Here is a 24648-nt window from a genome sequence, read left to right as displayed (position 1 = left end):
ATATATATATATATATATATATATAAAACCTCAATCTTTTCAGATCCTTTTGAAATCATATATATAGATAGATAGATAGATAAATAGATAGATAGATAGATAGATAGACATAACACAATATCATTACTAAGAAGCACGTGTGTTTCGTAGATGTTATTGTGTCATTGACCCATTTTCCTACAGCTCTGCTTTTCCTGTCTGTCTCGTAAAGATTGTGTCTATGTTTATGTGTGCAGCTATAAGGAGTATGGTTGGAATTCTGCAGCTATTTTAAAAGCCTTTCTTAGTTTAGACTGCTTCTCTCTCCATCCATCGTAACATCTCTGTGTCTCTTCCTGGCAGCGTCTCATGAAAGGTTATGGACCAGACCTTTTGTTCCAGCATACTATCTTGACTATTTCAAACGCATTGCCAAAGAAGTTATTCTCATTCACTGACAGGATATGACACAGCACAACCTAAAAACAGCCTCAGGCAGTCATTACTACATATTATCCCAGTGTTAGTGTCTTTAAATAAAATATTCTGGTTGCCTTATTGTGAATAATAGCACATATGTGGCAGATCTTCATTATTCTGACAGTCAAATCCAGCCATTGATCTTTAGCACAAGCATCTTAGTATCCAGAACTCATTGCAAATGCTGTCGTCAAATCACACATTCTAATCAATCACAAAGAAGATAAGAAGGTGTTAAACTGAAACCCCTCAACCTCTATGCATCTCTAATGCAGCTTTCAAGGCTACTAAAAGGCACCTGAAGGTTGTCTAATGATCACATGGCAAAGGCAACAACTTTTGCCTGTGCTGTGGTTCATCCCTCAAGCCCCTTTCTAAGGAGCTAATCAAGAACCTTTGAAAGAGAGATTTTTATGACGTTCATGATGAATTGAATTGCAGGTTTGATCTTTGACCTTGAGCTTGATTGTCTTAGAGATGAGATGGAAACCTTGAAAAAAAGAATCTGCTGTTCGTGGCATGGCCTCTCATCAAGGTCTCGTAAATGAGGGCTTTGAAAGGAGCAAATATCCCGGGTCTCATAAAGAGAGCCTGCAGATTTTGTCTTTAGACTGTGTTTGTGTGTGTGTGTGTGTGTGTGTGTGTGTGTGTGTGTGTGACTAGGTGTCCTTTGTTGCTCAAGGTCATAGTGAGTCGAGAGTATTGGGTGGTCTGAAAGTTCATATTCAGAGATGGATGAAAATGAGGCACTTGCAGTTTTACTAGCAAACAAATAAAACATCTTGAGGTCAAGTTATTTCCATTTCAATCAGAGATATGTAGCACGGGCCACACACATTCAGTCACAAATCACATGGGTCTTTCTCATAAAAATGAATTCTGGTTTTACATGACACTACACAATTGTTGAAATGTTGAAAAGTTTTATTTGCATAGGACACTCGTTAATTGCAGATGTTTCAAGTACAAGTATGGAAGCCCAGTTTCCCTCCATTGAAGTTCATTCCATCAAAACTTTGACACTTCAGATTGCTCATAAAAAGAAAATGGAATCCATATGAATTAAGTGTTTTAACCCAAGTTTTCTGAGGAGACACAATCACTTTATATGATTAACAGGTGTCAAACATGCTTAATTGACACAAGAGACAAACCTCAGTGGTTCTCGCATGTCAACAAGCACTGTTGAGCTTCCGTTTATCATATTTGATGAGCTCTATGTATGTGTATGGTGAATAAAATGCTAAATTACATCTGTTCATCATAAATTAAATTAGATTCATATGGACTACTTTTACAATGTCTTTGTAAACTTAAAGCTGCAGTCAGTATGTTTTGCCTGTTTGTCGCCATCTCTGTTTGAAATCCTGCAATTGCAGTTATTTGCGCAATTATCTTCATTGCGTGGGCCGTGCACCGGCATGGCTCCAGCGCGGATGAATCTAGTGTTTTGAGAGTATGTGTGGCTGTCAGTCACCGCACCGGTGTGGATACTATACTTAGGAATCACAGATTCTAGCCTGCGTCTTGGAATATGTGACCCAAATAAGAATTTTCACCGGATATTGTCATCTGAATGAGTAAGTAACAAGCCTGCCACTTTTGTTCTGACCAACTGAGGAAAAAAGCATTACAATAAATCGTGCTACCAATGGTGATTAAATCTAATAATCAGTTAGCTCATATCAATTCAAATCGTGCTAATTATTATTATTGTTAAACTTTGTTCTCAAATTGTTAATGTTAACAACATCAGCATTGCGTGACTAGTATGTAGTGTATTAGCGTGTAGATTTCAATTTCTGTATAGTCTAATCTCTAATTGTCATACCATTTGAATTTCATATATATATATACAAATCTTGTGTAATCCCAGCCTATCTCTAATCAGATGCACATTTAAAACTGGAATATAATTTAATTTCAGTTACATGTGTTTCAATCTTTTCTGGATTACAATCCACCATCAAAATGATGTTTCATTTTTCCAGCTGCGGTGAGAAAGGGCTATAAACGATCACGGATCATCACACACGATAGCACATGATATACTAGTCGAGACAACTTCTTTATGTTTACAGATGTGACGTAATGACGCAGTAGCATGCTCAAATTTTTTCCGCATATTCCTACCAGTACCACTCTGGTTATGAACACTGGCTGGTTATGTACTTGCTCAAATATTGATTTCGGATCATTTGTAACCAAAAAAAAGTTATGGACTGCAGCTTTAAGTATCAAACTTCTGGTGGAATGGCTTTAAATGGAGGGACAGAAATCTTTCAGGTTTCATTAAAAATATCTTAATTTGTGTTTCGAAGATGAACATGGGAAATTAATTTGTGATGGTAATTTTTGCCAGAATTTAGATTTTTGGGTGAACTACCCCTAAGTAAAAAACAAAGGTTTGATTACTGCAATGCACTTTATGTTGGTCTCCCTGATAAGTCTATTAAGAAATTAGAGATTCTCCAACCTTGAATTGTTTTAAGAAATCTTTAAAGACTTATCTTTTTAAAGCTGCTTACTGTAACTGAGTATGTTTTATACTGTTTCTTTTTATTGTGTTGTTCATTGCTGTTTTTATGCTGTTTTCATTGCTGTCTATTATGTTTGTTGTTGTAGCACTATGGGTTACGAAACCCATGCTCGTTGTTGTAGTGCTTTGGGTTAAGAAAAGTGCATGATAAATAAAATGCATTATTATTATTATTAATATTATTAGTAAAGTAATTGTGAAGTTTAAAATAAGAAATAAAATTGCAATTGTAAGAAATAAAGTCACAAATTCTTTATTTTTCTTTGAAGCGAAAATAGGTTTCAAGACACTCCCTCAAAGAAAAAATAATCCCATATGAGATCTGTTTATTTTGCCATTCTTTTTATCCTAGACAACAACAAGATTAAAAAGGAGAGCAAATGGAAATCAGACTTTCCCTTTAAATCTCAGACGTGTCTAGTTTCATAAGAGATCTCAATAATGCCATGAACCGTTTAAAGATTTGCCAGATAAATTATTATTTTCACAAATAAAAGTCAATGTGAACTTAAACATTTCTAATCAATTTCTTCCCAAATAGTTTTCTTTCAGAATTGTTTCTTAATTTCTTAAGAGCAAACTCTAAGATATTGACTGATATCTAAACTGTAAAAATGAATTTTTGATTCAGATTATGGGAGTATGTTTTATAAAAAAAAACCTACTATTTCAGTCTTTCTACTTCAAAATTTCACTAATAATTCAATGTGTTACTGGCCATTTCTTTGTGATTATTTGTGAAATTTATTATCAATTTATTTGTATTTTTGTACTGCCTTGTAAATGAAAGCACTGCATATTGAAGATCCATCCATAACAGTTTTGAGAAAAGTGTAATGTGTCCTTTCACATATTGGTCTGAAATCCTCACCTGATTGCAGTGGAAGTGAGTGACTCTCACCCACTTCTTTTGTGTCACACACACAGGGCTCCTGAAAAACCCCTGCTCAGTAGCGCCGCCGTGTTTGAGGAGCCGGCCGGGCGACGCTGGCAGTTCGCCCAATGGTTGCTCCGGCTTCACGGGTACATACCCTCTACAACAATGCAGGATATCCACAGGTATAAAACACACATTCACATGCACAAACACATCAGAGCACCTGCGCTTGCCACATAGACACATTCGATCAGTCTTTTAATTCAGAGGAAAGCCATCTGGTTTCTTTTGAACTGATGTTGCCCTACAGTGCTGGATCATCCACGCGTAACGTCAGCGATTCAACGCTGTAGGGCAAAATCAGTCTTCATTCCAAGTGTAGGATGTCTTGTCCTGTCATTCCCAAACAGAGCTCAAGATACAGTTTCACTCATGAGAAATAGTTTCTGGTTCAAATGTGTTACAACAAAGCCCATATAAAGAGCGTCTCCCCTGGCCCCTGCGTTAATGGACACGTTTCACTGGTCTTATTCCTGCATGTGATATTTAAACATGGTGTATTGTCATGCTGTAGGTCTCTTTGTTTTCAGTCGGTTTTCAGCTGTCGTACAGCCAGTTTGTTTTTCCCCAGGTTTGTTGAGTCTTCAAAGTCAGTTACCACTTTCAGAGATAATATATGAGGTTGATTGGCAACACTTTACAATACAGTCACATTAGTTAATGTTAACATTAACAATGATTATTACATTTGTTACAGTATTTATTAATCTTTTGTTAACATTAGTTAATAAAAATACAACTTTTCATCGCCAGTTCGTGTCAGCTCAGGTCCATTAAAGGGTTAGTTCACCCAAAAATGAAAATTCTGTCATTAATTACTTACCCTCGTGTCGTTCCAAACCCATAAGACCTTCGTTCATCTTCGGAACACAAATTAAGACATTTTTGATTAAATCCGAGAGCTTTCTGACCCTCCATAAACAGCAAGTGTCCTACCACGGTCAAGGCACAGAAAGGTAGTAAGGACATTGTTAAAATAGTCCATGTAACATCAGTGGTTCAACCGTAATTTTACGAAGCTATGAGAATACTTTTTGTGCGCAAAGAAAACAAAAATAGTGACTTTATTCAACAAATCTTCTCCTCCGTGTCATCATTGGCGCAATTAATGAGAGTAGCATGACGCAGGAGGAGAAGAATTGTTGAATAAAGTTGTTATTTTTGTTTTCTTTGTGCACAAAAAGTACAAAAAAGTACAAAAAGATTGTGGTAATACCATCACTGTATATGCAGGGTCAGAAAGCTCCTGGATCTTAATTGGTGTTCCAAAGATGAGCGAAGGTCTTACGGGTTTGGAATTAAGGTGAGTAATTATTGACAGAATTTTCACTTTTGGGTGAACTATCCCTTCAAATATTCTTAACAGATGCAAGTTTTGAGTTTGCTGATGTAGTAGTAAATGTTAGTCCTGCAGTCACTAATTTTATCCCTTAAAACTCATCTTTGATAATCAAAATAACATATTTAAACGATTTTCCCAGTGAAAATATTGTTTTCATGGCTAAAAATTGCTTGAATATGACTCTACATCAGTGGTCCTCAACCCGAGAATTGTCACGAATTCAAATGCGGCCCACAATTAAAAAAAAAAAACTTTCAGTTTTACAATTCGTTTTAGTTTTTACATTAATTAAAAAATTTACTAAACAAATATAAGCTATAATGTTTTTGTTATGTAAAATAATTTAGTTTTTCATATATTATTTTCAGACATAAGCAGACCTGTACTCACGTAATTAACGTTACGCATTTAACGAACACTTACAAGCGCGCACTTTGGCAGAATTCAATTCAAATAGTCATGTTTGAATATATGTTTGAATCAGAAACTGATTCCGAAGTAGAAGAAGAAAAGCAAATTATACAGGGTTGTCTGCAAGTCAATGAATTAGAATGCTAATGCATTTTATGTATCACTCTCTACAACATCAGACACACAGCAGTAATTGATATCATTATGACTATGTTATTAAACAGCTAATAATGTGTTGCTAATGTTACACAAACCATGTTGCACACCCGCTCGCCATCTCAGACAGCTACCGCCTAGAAATCAACATCTTTAGGCGGAAACAGTTTGCTTATGATATGAAAAGCCCCAAGCCGTAAATTGACGGGATTGGTTATGTATTTGTGACCGCAATGGTGTTGACTGATGAATTTGCATGTTTTGTTTTTAAGCATATTAAAAACACTGGATAGACATGTTAAAAATAACATTAAAAACTTATGACATCAAAAAATTTACATTAAGATTAATAAGCTGTTTTTCTTTGTTAGTTCATTTGTAGTTCACTAATAATAACGAATGGAATTTTACTGTAAAGTGTTACTGGTTAATATGTAGCATATTAAAGAAAGCTAGTCTTCAGCGCGATCACTCAACGGCATGTTTAGGCGGGATTGTGTATCTCAGGCGTTTAACATGAGGACTTATGTAAATATTGTGGTTCAGAATGCATGAAATGTGTGGGTTGCGTCAAAACGACCATCCTAGAAGTTCACAGCAGCTGTCATTTCCACAGCTGGCATAAATCTAAACAGGTTCCTGTAACTCCTAGTGAGCAGCCGCATTTGAAGTGTGAGAGAATGCTATAATATGGCTCTTTCTCTCTGGTTTGTGCCCGCCATAATTACAGCCTTTTGTAGCAAGTTCAGAGAGAGCGAGCAGAACAAAGAACGGGATGCTGGGAAAAGTAGGCGAAGCTCCAGAAGCAAACATAGCTCAGCTTCTCTCCAGAACCTTTGTGATGTGGTCATGGCCCTAACTCGGAGGCTTCATATTACTAGCTTGCTGTAGAAAATAACTTTACTGGAAGGTGCAGGGAGAGCTGGGAACGAAGGCCGATATGTATTTCAGCTCCATACAGTTCACTTAAAACACACTGACTGAGTCAGAAAGCACTAGTGAAGAGGCTACACAAAGCCAGCCTTGTGCTGTAGTTGCGCTTTGATGAAAACAGACTGAGTGTGAGAGGGAGAAAGACAAGAGAGTGGAGGGATGGAAAAGATTATCCACTGGAATGTCTGGGCTGACCTCAAATGGAGCGGACTGGCCCGGCAGCCAATAAGATCATGCTGCTTAGTGCTTCGGCTAATTTCTTCCTGATGATCGAGGCAGTTGTCTCCATAAAGCAGACAGAGGTGCTGCAGCGGGCTGAGCTAACATCACATGTGTAATGTGTTGGATGATTCAAGTGACAGATGCTTGTGAGGGAAAACTACACATTTTGCTGGCATTTGGGATTTACTTTAAAAAGTTGTAGTCGATGATGAGCTGAGCGGTACTCTCACTGACATGAAGCAGCATTGATAATTTATAAGTGGGTGTTTCTTCAGCTATGGGCACTTTTTGTGCTTGGGAACTTTTAGGAAATTAAGTCTCTTGAAACACTTTTCACACTCACACTAGTCTTTTTTTTCTTTCTTTCTTTTCAATTTGTCTACTCACAATAATAAACATAGATCATAAGACAATTCATTTTTGCATTTTTCTTTTCTAAAAGTCATAATCATTTCCACCATACTGTTATTTCCAACATTATATTGTGTCTTATATTATATATTATGTTTAATTACATTCTGTGATGTAGATGACAGTGGTAGAAATGACATTTGTATAACTTTTTTTTAATAAAATAGCTGGTTTCTTTGTCTTGCTAAGTGCAAATTCATAGCTAGCATTTTATGTATGCTAAATTCACACAATTAAATAATAATTTCACAATTTTTTAATAATTTGACAAAAATTATAGCCTTTTGGAAATTATATGCAAAATAAATATTCTTCTGAACCATATTAACCTTAATCACATGTCTCATATTTTAGCTCAAGCAAGTTTTTTTTTTTTTTTTGTATCTCTTTAACAAGTACTCCAACTTTTGGTAAAAGTTTGATTAAATTTTTTTTTTTTTTAATAAAATAACCAGTCTATATACAGTATGTATATATACTGTATAGTTATTTAGGTTTTTATTAAGTTTGAATTTTTAGTTTTAGTTTTTCTTATGTTTAGTACTTCAAGATGAATAAATGAAAATAAAAATGTAGCCTTTATATTTCAAACAATGAAAACGTTTTTTTTTTTTTATTTAGTTATCCATAACTAACCTTTAGTTAACCTTGCATGAGGCACAGTCATAATTTGCATTGAAATTATATGTTGTATGAAATTATAAATGATATTATGTTTATTTCATTCTCATTGTAGATTGTCATTGTTTAAAATGTGTAATAATGTTTTCTATTTAACGTTTCAAGGTGATTGAAAAACAAGGACAAAACAATAACATTCACAGAAAAAAAATTGAATAGTAGCAAAAATTAATTATGATAGTATATAAAAAATAAGACAACAAAAATCTGTTTGTTTAAAAAAATCATAAAAGTACGGCTAGTTAGAAGAAATACATGAATCTACTCAAAAGCAGCAGTTTCCATCTAGTGCAAATCTTAATGAGTCAGAATTATGGAATTAGATTTGATATCCAATCTAATTCCATAATTCTGACTTGTGGATATGGTGCACAAATGGCATTGAGAGGAGCGGCTAAAGGCACAGAAGCTGGAGGGAAGCTATCAGTCCTGGAGCTGCATCAGCTTTAATCAGCTCCTGAGGTCTCACTGAGCTCTTTATCTCTCTGGCACAGTCACAATGAAATATGATCTCATTTCTGACATCCCACTGTTAAACTGTACCTATCAATTTGTTTTTTAACTTCAGTCAAAAGCAAGAGATTGAGAAAATTAACATTATCGGCAATACAAATCACTCATCTGTATCAAAACAATATCGTTTTTCATTGTGAATTCTTGCTCTTTTTACTTTGAGAATCTGGGAATAGTTTCTCTTGATCTTTTAACAAGAGCAATGTGACAAAAGGCTTTTTTCAGAAGACTCTTTAGTGACTGAGGTTTATATTGGCCTTTTCACAGGACATCGATGGTCTGTGAGAATGAAATGAAATGCACATGCCTCCCCCCAAAACAGCTTGTTGGGCTCAGATTAGCAGACACACAGTATAAGCTCCAGTTCTCAGGGCACCAGGCCAGACATCCAGTCCCACCGGTGATTGTGCAATAGTGTGTGTGTGCGTTTGAAACCTAAAAGTGAGGCAGCCTGCAATCTTACTGCAGGGATACACTGAGAGAGAATGACAGGATATCTACTGTCCCGATTTAAAGCAGAAAGAGAATAAAGAGATCTGTAGAGATGATGGTCTATTGTCGGGCATGGAGGGAGAAGCTTATAATCTATAGCACACTTCAAATCAGCAGACATGAATCTTTTATTTGTTGCTGATGGAAGTCATTCGTTATACTCAAACATTAGGCTGTATGTGTTTTTTTTATTCTTCATTTGTTCTTCTGTTTATTGGTTATTTTGATATAATGCAAGCATTGAGAGTTAATTAAATTTCAGTCTTTTAGAGATAAAATGTTATTGTAAATGTAGTGTAAAATGTAAATTTTTATTTAAATAATTGTGCACACATTGTTATTTTAGTATCATTCATATAATATTTTAGATTTAATTTTAATTTTATTTTTATATTTTATGTTTTCATTTTACTTTTAAAGTTTTATTAATTTTGTTGTCATTTTTCCATCATTGTTTTTTTAATATGTCTATATAGTTTTTATTAGTTTTTAATTTTTAGTTCCTTAAGTTTTACACTTAAATTAACAAATTTTTTTTTTTCTGAGAGTGTAGTTATTTTTGTATTTCAAGTCAACTAAATGAAGATGAGCAATGTTGTCATGGCATCTATCTGAAATAAAATATGTTTTAGGGTTTGCACACACACACACTTATTATACACACACTTTATTTTATTAATTTTAGTGCTAGGCGACAATTAATCGCATCCAAAATAAAAGTTTTTGTGTACATAATATATGTGTGTGTACTGTCACTGTGTATATTTATTATGTATATATAAATGCACACACATGCATGTATATATTTAAGAAAAATATGTTATGCTTATATATTAAATATATTTATATATAATATAAATTATATGAATATAAATATATACATGTAAATACATGTAAATATTTTCTAAATATATACTGTATGTGTGTGTTTTTAAATATACACAATAAATATACACAGTACACACACACATATATTATGTACACAAAAACTTTTATTTCGGATGCGATTAATCGCGATTAATAGTTGCCCAGCACTAATTAATTAAATTTATTTTACATTTTAATTAAATTATTTTATTTTAATTTAAATACATTAATCATGATTGGACATTTTAATAGTATTTTTTTAATCTAATCTAATCTAGTCATTTTATTTAACAAAGCAAAATTTAAATATTCCCAAATATCCATTCTGGTACACGTACCCCAGTTTATTAATGATCGGTTTAGTATTATAAAAATCTTCAAACAGTCAAACCAGACCATATTTCAAATCAGTCACTCATGAATCAATCATTAAAGCATTGAGTTCAGAGCATGTCAGGTCTGTGATATATTCAGACACGTTGCCACTGTATGTTCACTGTGTCATTTCGACTAATACAGTGCTCTCTCACTGGCCCCTGGACTCCTGCGAGCAGTTCTCTCCATACCAGCAGTTCATATCTGTCCATCTTTGTGCAAACACGTGTAGCCGAGTGTGTCCGATAGCGCTGGCTCAATTTCACAGGTGGCTTATAGAGAGCGAGCTTTCTCCCTGCACTACAGAGACGCTTATCTGATTGTCTCATTCACTCTAGTCTTGTAGTGGAAACTGATAACGTTTGAGTTTCAGGGACCAGCTTCCCATGCCCTGAAATCACACAGACATTGGAGCTATTCTGTGCCTGTAACCTGTGCATTAGCATGGTTAGCATGAAGCCTGTGTTTCTGCAAATAATATAAAGAAAATGTTTTGTTTAACATGCCAACACCATAAGGACAGCAGATGCTTGGCCTGATATCTGACACAGTCAGCAAGAGCTTTAAACAGGTGCATCACCTTGGGCTCTGCTGCTTATATTAGCTCAACTAAAACAATCTGCTCCAACTTCAAAAATGTGTGGCAGCTTCCTGGATCAACATCCTTGGTGGTACCAGGACAGTAATTATTTCAACCAATCAGATTTCAGGACTTGGGCAGAGTCATGAACACAGTTCCCACTCAGTTTGTGCTATGGACATTTCTGATTAAATCCAAGAGCTTTCTGACCCTCCATAGACAGCAAGGGTACTACCATGTTCAAGACCCAGAAAGGTAGTAAGGACATTGTTAAAATAATCCATGTGACATCAATGGTTCAACTGTAATTTTATGAAGCTACGAGAATACTTTTTTGTGTGCAAAAAATAAAATAAAAACACATTTCCTTGATAATTTGAAGGGATAGTTCACCCAAAAATGAAAATTCTGTCATTATTTACCCGCCATCATGTCATTCCAAACCTGTATGACTTTATCTCCTCTGATAAAGATACTTTAAAGGTTATTGGGAACCAAACAGTTTTGGTGGCCATTGACTTCCACTATATGGAAAAAAAAACACTAAGATATTTATCAAAATATCTTATTTCATGTTTGACAGAAGAATGAAAGTTATACAGTCTTGGAATGACATGAGGGTGAGTAAATAATGACAGAATTTTCATTTTTGGGTGAACTATCCCTTTAAGTCATTGAAAAGAATGTATGTGAAGTTTTACTTAAACCAGTAGATATTTTAATATTGACTAGCATGTACTTTTAAAAATAACAGTACATGTACAAAAAAAAAAAAAAAAGAATGACATGGGATACTTTTAAGATTTTTTATTTCTTTTTGTAAAGACTCCTTGTAAAACTTTTTATGTCAACAGGTTTTGTAGATATCAAAAAAAGTCCAAGTGAAGTCTCAAGTCAATTGCTTATGAGTCTAATTCAAGTCTACAATGAATTTTTGGACTCCCAGACATAAGTCACCATCTCTGCCAACAAAAGTTGTAAAATCTTGGGAATCACCGTGGGAACTTGGCGTCTTTTGAGATGTTGATTGCTATTAGTCATTCTCATATGAAATTTCTTAGTGAAACTAAATCAGATGAAAGCAGTAAGATTTATATCAAGCATCCAGTTGAACTTGTTCACAAAACATTTTTAGGCTGACCACTTTGTCATATACGTGATGTACTGCCTCTGTCTGTCAGTTCTAGGTAAAAGCTTGTTTAAAATGAATTCTCTCTGGAACTGAGATTGAAACATTATGGCGGTCGTTTCAAATGAAATCCAGAGGGGGAAAGAGGATCATGAATATTTCAGATATCTCAGTGGCTGCTTGTGGTTTATACCACCAGACAAAAAATGCAAATGCTGATGCATAGAGATCATCAGATCATTTTTCCTTTTCTTCTCTGAACAGGAGGAGAAGTGTTGTAAATCGTGGGTCCTGTTGATCTGTTTTTAATTTCAGAGCAAGTCATCACATTTTTGGCATTCGTCATGAAATAATTTGCCCGAAGAATGAATTCAAAAGATTTTGTGTCTCAACTGGGATTAAACCTGTAGAGGAAATCCTGGATGTTCAGTTTCAAAATATTTATCCTGTCTTTGTTCAAGGTTTTCATTAAAAGTGACAGCCGGAAATTAATCATATAGATTAGTTACTATGCTTTCTATTATTCACCACCATGAGCAACTGCATATTTCCTTTAGTGCTGATTATCTGGTGATTTTGAAACGGTCGGATGAATCTTTAGTCCAGACTTGTACAGTATGTAACCAAATTGGCAGTGTAATTAATTCTCAGTGGATTGGATAGTCTGGTAATTTGTCTGCAGCGTATGTGTATGTGTGTGCGTATGAATATATGAAAGCGTGTGGGAGTGTATATGTGTGTGGGAGTGAGAAATGGTGTGAATGAGCATGTAATTAGTATTACTGTATGTCGACTGAATGTCCTTCCTGGACCTGATGGCCACACGCACTGTGTTTGAGTAGATCTGTGAAGGAAGACGAAACGGAGAGGAGAAATAAGGTGCTCAGGAAGCGTCAGACTAAACACATTAGCGAGGGTTTGATTTAAACACTCTTGTGCTGATTGAATGTAGGAAGCCACGAAACCACTCTCTTCCTCTATATTCAAATGACTCTGCAGCACTGCCAAGCACAGAGTGAATTGAAAACAGACTCATCTGGGTTGTTTGACTGATTCACCACGCTTTTAGCTCAAGTGTCTTGTTTTGTACCTGTTTAAAGAGATCAGTCCCTAATCATCTTTGGAGTTACAGAGTGTTGACCTCATCAACAATACTGAGTAAATAATTACTCATCACCATGCTTTTTTATTAATAGGTCTCATATGTAGGAATATGGATTTAAACAATCCCATAACCCTTAGTATTACATTGGCTGATGACAAGCCAACATATGAATAAATCCCATATGGGCTTGCATCTAAGAAGGCACCAAGATGTCATAGAGGCATGGGCTTTTTTGTGGAGATTTGGCAACCACCTAGCAATGCTCCAGAACAACCATCCATAACTGCACAGCAGCACATTAAAAAAACACTCAATATGCCTTATCAACAACCTGGAAATAACCAGCACCCTTCATTGCAGTGGTGGGTACACACACACACACACACACAAAACACAAAACATAACATTTTCTTAAGGAAATATCAAGAAATAAATAATGCTAAAATAAAGTAAAATGAAATAGGCAAGGTTTTTATATCGTACATAAATAACAGAGTGGTAATTCAAAGTGTTTTACATAAAACTGATTTAAATAGTAATAAATATAAAATAATAAGAATATGAAGAAAAATAATAAATAATAAAAGATTCATATGAAATAAAAATAACAGTGAAGTCAGTAAACACACAACTAACTGTGTTTTTAATCTGGATTTGTAGAATAAAATAAAAACAAATTAGAAGTTTAAAAAATTCTCACTCTTTCTGCCTTCATATTCAGTAGCATTGTGAGTTCTGATCTTATATACACATCCATGCGGTTCAGCAGTGTGTTGTGTTGTGTTGTGATGAAGTCAACGCTCTGCTCTGCCTTCACATCATCCCTCATCCTCTGACTAATCAGGCCTGTGCTTCGCTTCTCGCTGCCTCATTAGCGAACTGTAACGATGTTTTGCTCAAATACATTTTGCTTAGGCTGGCGGTATATCCTTATCCCCTAGTCTGTTTATCTCCCACCCTTGATTTACATTTCAGTGAGTAGGTGTTTGTGGTGATTGAGTAAACATTTTGTGTGGCAGTATTTATACAGCGGTCGAGTCAAGATTGTTGTGTTTACGTGATAAGACCAGATCATTTTCTTAATTGACACAGAGAGTCTACTGCTTGTCTATATTAAAATAAAACAGAGCCAAAACTCAGGGTTGAGATAGTAATGGCGAGATTGTGTATTCCATGGGTTTAGCTTTGAAACTGGACATATATTTGTGTGTGAGTTTTTCAGACAATTATTAGAGTGTGTTTTACAAGAAAACACTATTTAATTCTTTCAGATTTTCATGTTTAATTCAATTTGTTACTTGCCATTTCTTTCGTTATTTGTTACATTTAATAGCAGTTTCTGAGTGAAAACCATTTCAAAGTAAATCCTAGACCAAATTTTGTAGACCAATTTTTATGTCATACTTATGCTGCAGTTCTCAGTGGAAGAATCTGAGCTGTAAATCTTGCTGTCAGCATGTGGTCATCTTAGGGAGAAAACCACAATTTTCTGTTCCTCAGAATAGCACCGATTCTCATTCAGAATTAGTTTTGTGGTGTGTGTGTGTGTGTGGGGATACACTTTGAGCCGTCTAATGATCTTCCTACACACCTTGTTTATGATCTGAAATGTTCTTCCAGTGCTCTGGGAATGTGCGTATAGGTGTGTGTTGATGTTCATAGTCTATGTGAATGTACTCTGCATGCCTGTATGTACCTGTGCCCACAAGTTGTGTAACGCTGTAGGCTATTATATGTTGTGTTCATGTGTGTGGTGTGTCATCAGAGACACATATTGTCGGTCGTCATTTGTTGCATGACTCTTACTCTGTCATGTAGATGGGGTGGGAAACTAGATCAAAACCCATTTGAACTGTCCAGTGAGGGCTCTCAGCCAAATCTTTGAAAGGAAACATGAGTGTGCGTGAGGTTTCCCCTCAGTTTTTTTGTACTGTTCAACATGTCCATTCACCACTTTTGAGTCTTCTCATGGACAAATGCTGCTGACAGTCTGCAGGGCTGGTTTGGGTTGGCGGAAAGAATTCCTGGCGTAAATCCAACCTGACAAATCTTAAACTTACTGTAGCTTCTCAGATCCTTCAGTGGTTTGGTTTCACATTGTTATGTGCATCATTAAAGGGATAGTTCAGCCAAAATTCATCATTTACTCACCTTCATGTGTTCCTAAACTGTATGACTTTATTTCTTAAGTGAAACATAAAAGAAGATATATCTTAGTGTTTTTTTTCAGTGGTGACTGTTTGGCTACCAACATTCTATAAAAAAAATAGCTTCTTTTGTGTAGAAAAGAAGGAGGTTTGGAATGACATGAGGAACGTAAATGATGAAAGAAATATAAATATTTTCTAGGAGGATTTTTATATCATGGTAACAGAATCAGGCATTTTGATAATCCAGTGAATTAAATATTTTGCAGATTAAAGGTTCTTATTTTCCCCTTTTATTTAGAACTTGGTGAATGCAAACCAAAAGATAAGATTATTCAGAACAACTGAAGTTTGTCATAAATGCAAAAACAGCATCATTATTTTACATTTGAGTGGAAAGCAAGAAGCGAAACAGTCAAACTAATATTATAAAACATTGTACTGACTCTAAAATTCAATATACATGCACATGTTTACACATTCTTGAATTCTGTATTAATACAGCAAGTTTTGTCTTATCTGGGACACACCCCACTCTGTTTTTTTTCTCTCGCATTTTTACATCTTCACCATTCTAACTTGTTAATAACTACAAGCTGATAACAGCACACATATATTTACACTAGTATTTTAGAAAAATTGATTAATGTCTGTACCTGTAGGTGTATATAGGTAATGTACATCATATAGCATCATATAGCCCAGCACTATTCAGTCCTATATTGATATTCTATAAAATTAAACTCACTGTAAACTTGTTTTAAAGTAACAGCAGTACACAGTAGTTTCCCTTTCAACTTTTCTCTGGACTTGTTAGGACACGTGATATAAAAGAACCTGGCTGATTTCAATAGAATAACGTGATTGTGTTCATGCTTTTTCAATAGACACGAATAAAAATCATATTACAGACTTTCTTTTTCCAGAGAGTGACTAATGGCCTTCAGAAAGTTTCACAATAGACAGAGTTAGAAAATAAGCTGGTGTGAGGATGATGTTTCAATATGAGATTTGCTATGGCACTTGAACATTGACCTTTTCCTGAGATGTGCTGCTGCATGTTTAGAAAGATTGATATTGTTTTCATTTCGCTCAAGGTCTTGTAGCTGTGGGGGGAAAACAAGGATGAGTAATTAAGCCCTCTGTGTGTTCTCAGCATGTATTTACTGTCTCTGTAAAGAGAAGGCAAGTTGTGGCTGAAGTTCACTGTCTTATCAGAGCAAACAGTGTCAACAAAACAACTGACTGTACTGTATATAAGTGCATATGGAAAAGCAAACACACGCAATGATAACTCAAATGTGGTGATCAAACACTTATAATAATGTGACAAACATAGGCCTATGTAGTTGAGGCAGGGTATTTAACAATTTAACAATAAACTTTATTATTCAAAATGAGTCTGACATCAGTGCACTTAACAGTAAACTTCACTTCACTTATTATAAATAACTTAACACAAATAGAACAAAATATATATAACTTTAATTAAGAAATTAAACAAGGTAACTGTAGGGCAAACAAGCTACTGCCAAACCAACAGGGGCAGGTTTATGCAGGAAGCACAGCTTTTCCAAATGTAAACATCTAAAATTAATAAATAATAATAATAAATAATTATTTTTTTTCACAAATTCTGTGTTGTGTATTTTCTGGTAATCAAATGAACATGCAGAAATTTGTATTTAAATAAGTCTTTTTGCAGTTTAATATTCACAGACACAGTCTATATATACTGTATGTACTGACCTGTTTTTTACTCATTCATCGAAAATAAGAATTCCATGAAATTCCGCAATATACAGTAAATTCCATGTTTTCTGCATCGCAGAAATCATAGGGCCCTACTAATGTAGCAAACAAATTTGATAAGCTCATTATGAGAGTAAAAGATGGGGACGTTGTTTATTTACTTAGCATTGAGTCTCTCCAACTAGGTGACACCGTAGCGTTAAATCACAATTCAACAGACTCAAGCCACCACCGCACTGCCGTCTATTGGACTGCAGAAAGATACTAACTTTTCAATCTGCTACGTAACTGACTGTACTGACAAATTATGCTGACACCGTGTCTGCGCCGGAACAGGACACGACAAAGCAACCGTTGAAATTCATTTGAACTTTGTGTCAGCACGTCATAAATAGAACGAGGCATCAGTTTACTGCATCCAGTATAGACAACATCACTGATTATAATGGGTTCTATTCTACACCGGACAAATTTCAGGAGGAGCACGCGCAGATAATTAACACAGCCAATCCCTCATCAGTAATTACATAATCTATCCAACCAGCACAAGAGAGAACCCCTGTAAATAATCAAAGCAGTCTTACCTTCATTATCTCTAGTCTTTCAGCATCCCTCCACCACCCCGACTCCTCACCTTCAGCCCGTTCCTACCCCAGCACGGGTAGGAGCACTTGGGGGGAGCGCTCTGGGTCTGGGCTAAAAGCCGAGCTCAGACCCCTCTCCCCGGACAGGGGGAGTACCCTGGGCTCGAGAGTAATTACCGAGCTCGGAGCCCTCTCCCCGGACACCTAAAAAAATAGGTTAAATACGCATAACCTTTACTCAGTTTATTATATGTAAGTGTGAACTCATGAATGTATTTTGTCGCGCCGCGCGATGTGATGTGACCGATGTGATAAGCATGAGTTCTGGGCTGCGGCGCGGCCGGTATAAACACCAGCATTGACTGAGTGGCCCCGATCAGCTCCGGTGGCCGTAACACATGCTTTAATGCACCGCAGACGCGTGGCGTGATGTGCAGATCAGCTCTAGTCTCTAACGTCACTGAATCTGCCGTTAAAAATGAACCATCCATTCATCATATCATCATGCAAAACTAAGAATTAGAATTATTGTAATGTGACGATCAGATATAGGTGCGGGTGGGTGGCGGGTGGATAATTTGAAGCAGCGGACTTGGGTGAAGTTTGAGCTCATCATTTGCGCATCTCTACACTACACTGACCTGGGTCACCAGTAGCAAACAATGGAGCGCGCTGGACAAACTAAGTAATTACACCATTCAGAACTTAGAAGCATTTAATCTGCGTTATATGTTCTGTAAAAAAAACAACACACACACACACACACACACACACACACACAAACAGATGTACAAAGAGCATAAAGAGTGTGTAAGAGTCCTCACACATGATTAACATGATTATACATCATACTTAAATACATGATAATTAATGTTTTTTGGGAAAACGTCTCTTATGCTCACTATGACTACATTTATTTGATCATACATACAGTAAAAACAGCAATATTGTGAAATATTTTTACAATTTTAAATAACTGTTTTCTAATGTCTTCAGTTCACTGTTTTATTACTGTCTTCAGTGTCACATGGTCCTTTAAAAATCATGCTAATATTCTGTGGATAAGGAAACATTTAAGAACTTAGAAGCATTTAATCTGCGTTATATGTTCTGTAAAAAAAACAAATTCATATCGGCGGCATATTCGCCGATACGATATATCTGCGACAGGCTCATATCGGCCGACAATATCGGCAAAACTATGTGTCGGTCGGGCTCTAGTAATGTTATTTGTCATAGTTTACTCTCTCCCTGACCCCTTGAATTAAACACAGTTTTTCTTGCCGCACAGTTTGAAAAAAAAAAGTTTAGTTTCAATATGTGGTCTTTTTGGACTAGAGTAGAAGTTTGAAGAGTGGAAGAAACATTTACATTGTACATTAAACTTTTTTATTTCTAAAGTTAAAGGATAATTTGCCCTTTTGAGATAAGAACTTTTAAAATGAACAGGTATTTGTACATCAAGTTCACATTCTTAAATTTTTTCCAAATTATTCATCCATTCAGTGGCTCTGTAAAAAGGCAGAACTAAAACACAATGCCATTGTTTACCTCACAAAGCAAAATATTCCTGAAATTTCCTGTGTGGGTAAACTCTTTTTTTTCCTCTCGCCGTCCTGCAGACTCCTCTGGTCAGCTCTTGTCGTCTCCTCTGAGCTCCTCCATGGGTCACCGAGGCATCAGTAACCATCCTCTCCACCCGCCCCTGCTCAGCCCATCCGCCATGAACTCCAGCCCGGGTCAGCTGCACTCGCCCATCAGCACCCTCAGCTCGCCCATCAATGGCCTGCCCTCGCCGTTCCCCATCATCAACTCGCCCATGGGCCACCCCTCCATGAGTGGCCTGGCCTCCACTAGCATGACCTTCAGACCCAGCCTGAGCCCACAGGTAAGACATCACTGCATTTACTCTGGACTTATTTAACAGCTTCATTATGAATTGCTGTGGGCAGCAGCACCGGGTCCTATTGCAGATTTTTTCAGAGGCTTGTAGCTGATCAATATTTTTTTCTCGTGTGTGCTCGGGCTGAACTTGAACTGAATTTTCCTGCTGAATTGGCTAAACTTGACCTGAACTCTGCTGGAAATGAAAGATCTATTTTAAAGAGTCTGATTGCTCAAATGAGTTTGATTGCACAAGTACGTGATGCACAAAATCACACAGATGGACACGAACATTTATTCGAATCATTACCTCTATTATTTAATCAATCAGACAATTTAGTAGGGTTTTGAAAAATTGCTTTTAATGGGCTTTTCTTGCTACAATGGGACATGATCATCTGCTTGTTCATTGCAAATGTAATTGATTTGGCAGTAGTGGCGAAGGCTGTCTGCATAACTCAGAGCTCAAAAAGCTCTGCTAAAATTTCTCAGCGGTGAAAAATGCCAGCAATTATAAAGTTTGGACATTCAAGGTCTTTAGAAATGCATAAATAGTTTCATTGCATTTTCCATATGGCGCACACATGCATACACACTCTTTACCTCATTAATTTTAGCAGTCAGAGTTTAGTGATGTTTTGAAAAATCACAGCAAATGAGCTTGTCTCGCACACTGCAGCCTTCTGTTTATTCACAGAAAATCTAATCAATTCAGCATCAGTGCTATTGGCTTTATGATTGGGTTTTATTTAATAACACATAGCTTAAAAGGCTCTGCTGAAGCAGCGTTTCATTGGTGGAAAATGCAGCTACTTTTAAATTTTTGTGGTGTTATTGGATTTCTGTTAAATCCCTCTCAATATGAGCTGGGTTTTATGAGAAATCATAAACATTTATTATTATTATCAGTGTTGAAAACAGTTGTGCTGTTTAATATTTTTGTGAAAACCTTGAGACTGAGATTTTTTGATGAATAAAAAGTTCAAAAGACCAATTTATTTGAAATAGATTTTTTTGTAATAAAATAAGTTTTTACTCATTTAATTATTTCCATGACATCCACTTGTCTTGTTCTGCATTGAAAATAACTGTAATATAATTCATTTATTATCTATTTATTTGTATTATTTTCAATATTCATTATATTATAATATAGTTTAATATAATGTAACTATTAGAGCCCGACCGATATGGGTTTTTTGGGGGCCAATGCCGATACTTGATTGCACAAGTACGTGATGCACAAAATCACACAGATGGACACGAACATTTATTCGAATCATTACCTCTATTATTTAATCAATCAGACAATTTAGTAGGGTTTTGAAAAATTGCTTTTAATGGGCTTTTCTTGCTACAATGGGACATGATCATCTGCTTGTTCATTGCAAATGTAATTGATTTGGCAGTAGTGGCGAAGGCTGTCTGCATAACTCAGAGCTCAAAAAGCTCTGCTAAAATTTCTCAGCGGTGAAAAATGCCAGCAATTATAAAGTTTGGACATTCAAGGTCTTTAGAAATGCATAAATAGTTTCATTGCATTTTCCATATGGCGCACACATGCATACACACTCTTTACCTCATTAATTTTAGCAGTCAGAGTTTAGTGATGTTTTGAAAAATCACAGCAAATGAGCTTGTCTCGCACACTGCAGCCTTCTGCTTATTCACAGAAAATCTAATCAATTCAGCATCAGTGCTATTGGCTTTATGATTGGGTTTTATTTAATAACACATAGCTTAAAAGGCTCTGCTGAAGCAGCGTTTCATTGGTGGAAAATGCAGCTACTTTTAAATTTTTGTGGTGTTATTGGATTTCTGTTAAATCCCTCTCAATATGAGCTGGGTTTTATGAGAAATCATACAAGAAATATTACAGTTTCCAAGTGATGTAATTCCACTTTTTTATTAATGCATACACACTCTTTACCTCATTAATTTTAGCAGTCAGAGTTTAGTGATGTTTTGAAAAATCACAGCAAATGAGCTTGTCTCGCACACTGCAGCCTTCTGCTTATTCACAGAAAATCTAATCAATTCAGCATCAGTGCTATTGGCTTTATGATTGGGTTTTATTTAATAACACATAGCTTAAAAGGCTCTGCTGAAGCAGCGTTTCATTGGTGGAAAATGCAGCTACTTTTAAATTTTTGTGGTGTTATTGGATTTCTGTTAAATCCCTCTCAATTTGAGCTGGGTTTTATGAGAAATCATACAAGAAATATTACAGTTTCCAAGTGATGTAATTCCACTTTTTTATTGTTATTGTCTACATTCCAGGAAACTAGCTTGGTTTAATCTGTTATATTTAAGCATATCTGTAGGTGGTTCAGGTTTTTTGTTGTTGTTGTTGTTGTTTTTTTTTACTTTTCAAGTGTACATAGATAAGAAATAAACAGATAAACACTTAAAGTAGGAATTTGTGCTCAAGTATTTAGGGAAGAACTTTCTTTTGTACGGTTGAGTAAAATGAAAAAATGATTAGAATGCAGGTGGAATTATTTCTGATCGTGTTCTTTGTAACATGTAGCTTCGTCAAAAATAAACTTCATGCTGGATTTTAATAATTGAAGAATATACAAGGAAACATAAAGATTATTAAATTTAAATGTTAAATTTAAAATGACTTTTTAAGATTTGAACACCAAACCTGGTGGTTTTGCACTTTACAGAACTTTGCATACTCTCATTAACTACAGGGAAAAAAATCAAATAAAAAATTAGAAAGTAAATCATTCAGATTTTATCTTTTGCCATTATGATACTATCTAATATCGATGCTTAAAGGTTTGATTTTAGAGGAATTATGGAAAGATAATTCTGAATGTTTGAATGTTTTTCTTTTAGCATAAATATTTCCTGTTTTACCTTTTTATAGAATGTGTCACATCATATTACATTTTTGGTTGCTTGTCTTTGAGGTTAAAGAAAGTAAATTAAATACTTTTCATAGTAGCCAGTTGTCATTTGATGACAATATTTTGGCAGTGTAAAGTGAGGAACATCAGGGCATGTTTTATAGCAATGATAATATAATTGACTGAACAAATGTTTTGAACACTGAATTTTTTCATTGCACTGGAGTTGTAGAAACGCTTTGTTTGAGTGTGTTTGAATTACAAATGTAATCATTAACGTATAACTTTAAATCTGTAGAGATAAGCGAGATGGATTTGAGTCAGACTTTGGCACAGTGAAATCACTGAGTGCCTGCCAGAGTCATTGGAGAATCAGTAAAACCATTTAGTGTAACTAAAGTCATACCAAATAACAGCCTTTTATAAATTCATTTGAAGACCGTGGGGTTTTATCAGACACCAGATGGTATATGAGAACTGAAATCCCTGCAACACAGTTTAAGAAAAACCACGCGCTATACTCATTATGAAAATTTTTTCCTCATATTGCCTCCCTCCCACTACCAGTAGTAAAGTGTTCAGTCGTTGCTGTTGTACCCTGAAATGGAAACAAGTTCCCATTAACAACAAGTTTGGGTTGGCATAAACACAGTGGACTTCATTTTTTCTTCCCCCACCTAAGTTTCATGTCAGACAGCTTTAATTTGGCTACTAAATGGAGAAGGGGGAGTTTCACATTAATGGTGTTGCCTTAAGTAATGGTGTATGGGCTTAAGGAGAGGCGTCTTGGAAGTGCCCTGGCCCCCATTCATCCTCATTAGCCCCGTCAGAGTGCTTGATCTCTGACCGCATGGTGTCAAACACGGCCTTAGTGTGCCACATGGGCTTTCTGCTTTTTATTGGCATGCTAAATGGGTTCAGAAGAGGCCCGTTTGGGGATTGGTCAGGGCCCAATCGCACAGGAAATGAGCTGGCTTGTTAAAAACGGCAGCTTAGCCATGTGGTGTGTGTCAGAATGAAACTCTTTTAACACCCAGCCAGTTGACTCTCCTCATACACACAGACAGATACACAAACGACCAGTTAGCTTCTACTTTTGTCCATGTACACTACTGTTTAAAAGTTTGGGATCAGTAAGATTGAATTGTTTTTGAAAGAAGACTCTTATGTTCACCAATGCTGTTTATTTATTTTTATTATTACGAGTAAGTATTATTACGATTTAAAGTTGTTGTTTTTTTTTTAAAGTACAGTTTTCTGTTTTAATATACTACATTTTTAAATGTTAAGAAGTCATAAGTCTCTTATGTTGTATGGGCTTAAGGAGAGGCGTCTTGGAGGTGCCCTGTCCCCCATTCATCCTCATTAGCCCCGTCAGAGTGCTTGATCTCTGACCGCATGGTGTCAAACACGGCCTTAGTGTGCCACATGGGCTTTCTACTTTTTATTGGCATGCTAAATGGGTTCAGAAGAGGCCCGTTTGGGGATTGGTCAGGGCCCAATCGCACAGGAAATGAGCTGGCTTGTTAAAAACGGCAGCTTAGCCATGTGGTGTGTGTCAGAATGAAACTCTTTTAACACCCAGCCAGTTGACTCTCCTCATACACACAGACAGATACACAAACGACCAGTTAGCTTCTACTTTTGTCCATGTACACTACTGTTTAAAAGTTTGGGATCAGTAAGATTGAATTGTTTTTGAAAGAAGACTCTTATGTTCACCAATGCTGTTTATTTATTTTTATTATTACGAGTAAGTATTATTACGATTTAAAGTTGTTGTTTTTTTTTTAAAGTACAGTTTTCTGTTTTAATATACTACATTTTTAAATGTTAAGAAGTCATAAGTCTCTTATGTTCACCAAGGCTGCATTTTCTTTTTTATCAAAAACATAGTTGCAATCATATTATAGCAAATGAAAATAACAATTATGCAATATATATTAAAATGTAATTTATTCTTGTGATGTAAAATTTTCAGCATCATTACTCCTGTCTTCAGTTCTAATATGCTGATTTGGTGCTCTAGAAACATTTCTTATTATTATCAATGTTGAAAACAGTTGAATTGCTTATTATTTTGGTTGAAACTGATACATTTTTTTTCAGGATTAGAAAAAAATAGAATGTTCAAAAAAACTATTTATTTGAAATAGAAGTCTTTTGCAACAGCCTACGTTTCTTTACTTACATTTTGGATCAATTCAGTGCATCCTTGCTGAATAAAAGTATTAATTTCATAAAAAAAAAAAAATATATATATATATATAT

General features: G+C 35.5%; 1 protein-coding gene across 3 annotated transcripts in view; it reads left to right on the top strand.

Moving 5' to 3' along the window:
• The window catches only part of LOC107660328 (retinoic acid receptor RXR-alpha-B), a 67776-nt gene that overhangs the window by 21538 nt on the left and 21590 nt on the right, over nucleotides 1-24648 (top strand). For all 3 annotated transcript variants that reach the window (XM_016449617.1, XM_016449618.1, XM_016449620.1), the window contains exons 2-3: nucleotides 3926-4057; nucleotides 19258-19523. In XM_016449617.1, coding sequence (XP_016305103.1) covers nucleotides 3926-4057; nucleotides 19258-19523 — 398 coding nt within the window. The remainder of the gene's footprint in view (nucleotides 1-3925; nucleotides 4058-19257; nucleotides 19524-24648) is intronic.

Source organism: Sinocyclocheilus anshuiensis, unplaced genomic scaffold, assembly GCF_001515605.1.
Source record: "Sinocyclocheilus anshuiensis isolate Anshui unplaced genomic scaffold, SAMN03320099.WGS_v1.1 scaffold1915, whole genome shotgun sequence".
NCBI lineage: Eukaryota > Metazoa > Chordata > Actinopteri > Cypriniformes > Cyprinidae > Sinocyclocheilus > Sinocyclocheilus anshuiensis.
This window is presented reverse-complemented; position numbering and strand designations above follow the sequence as displayed.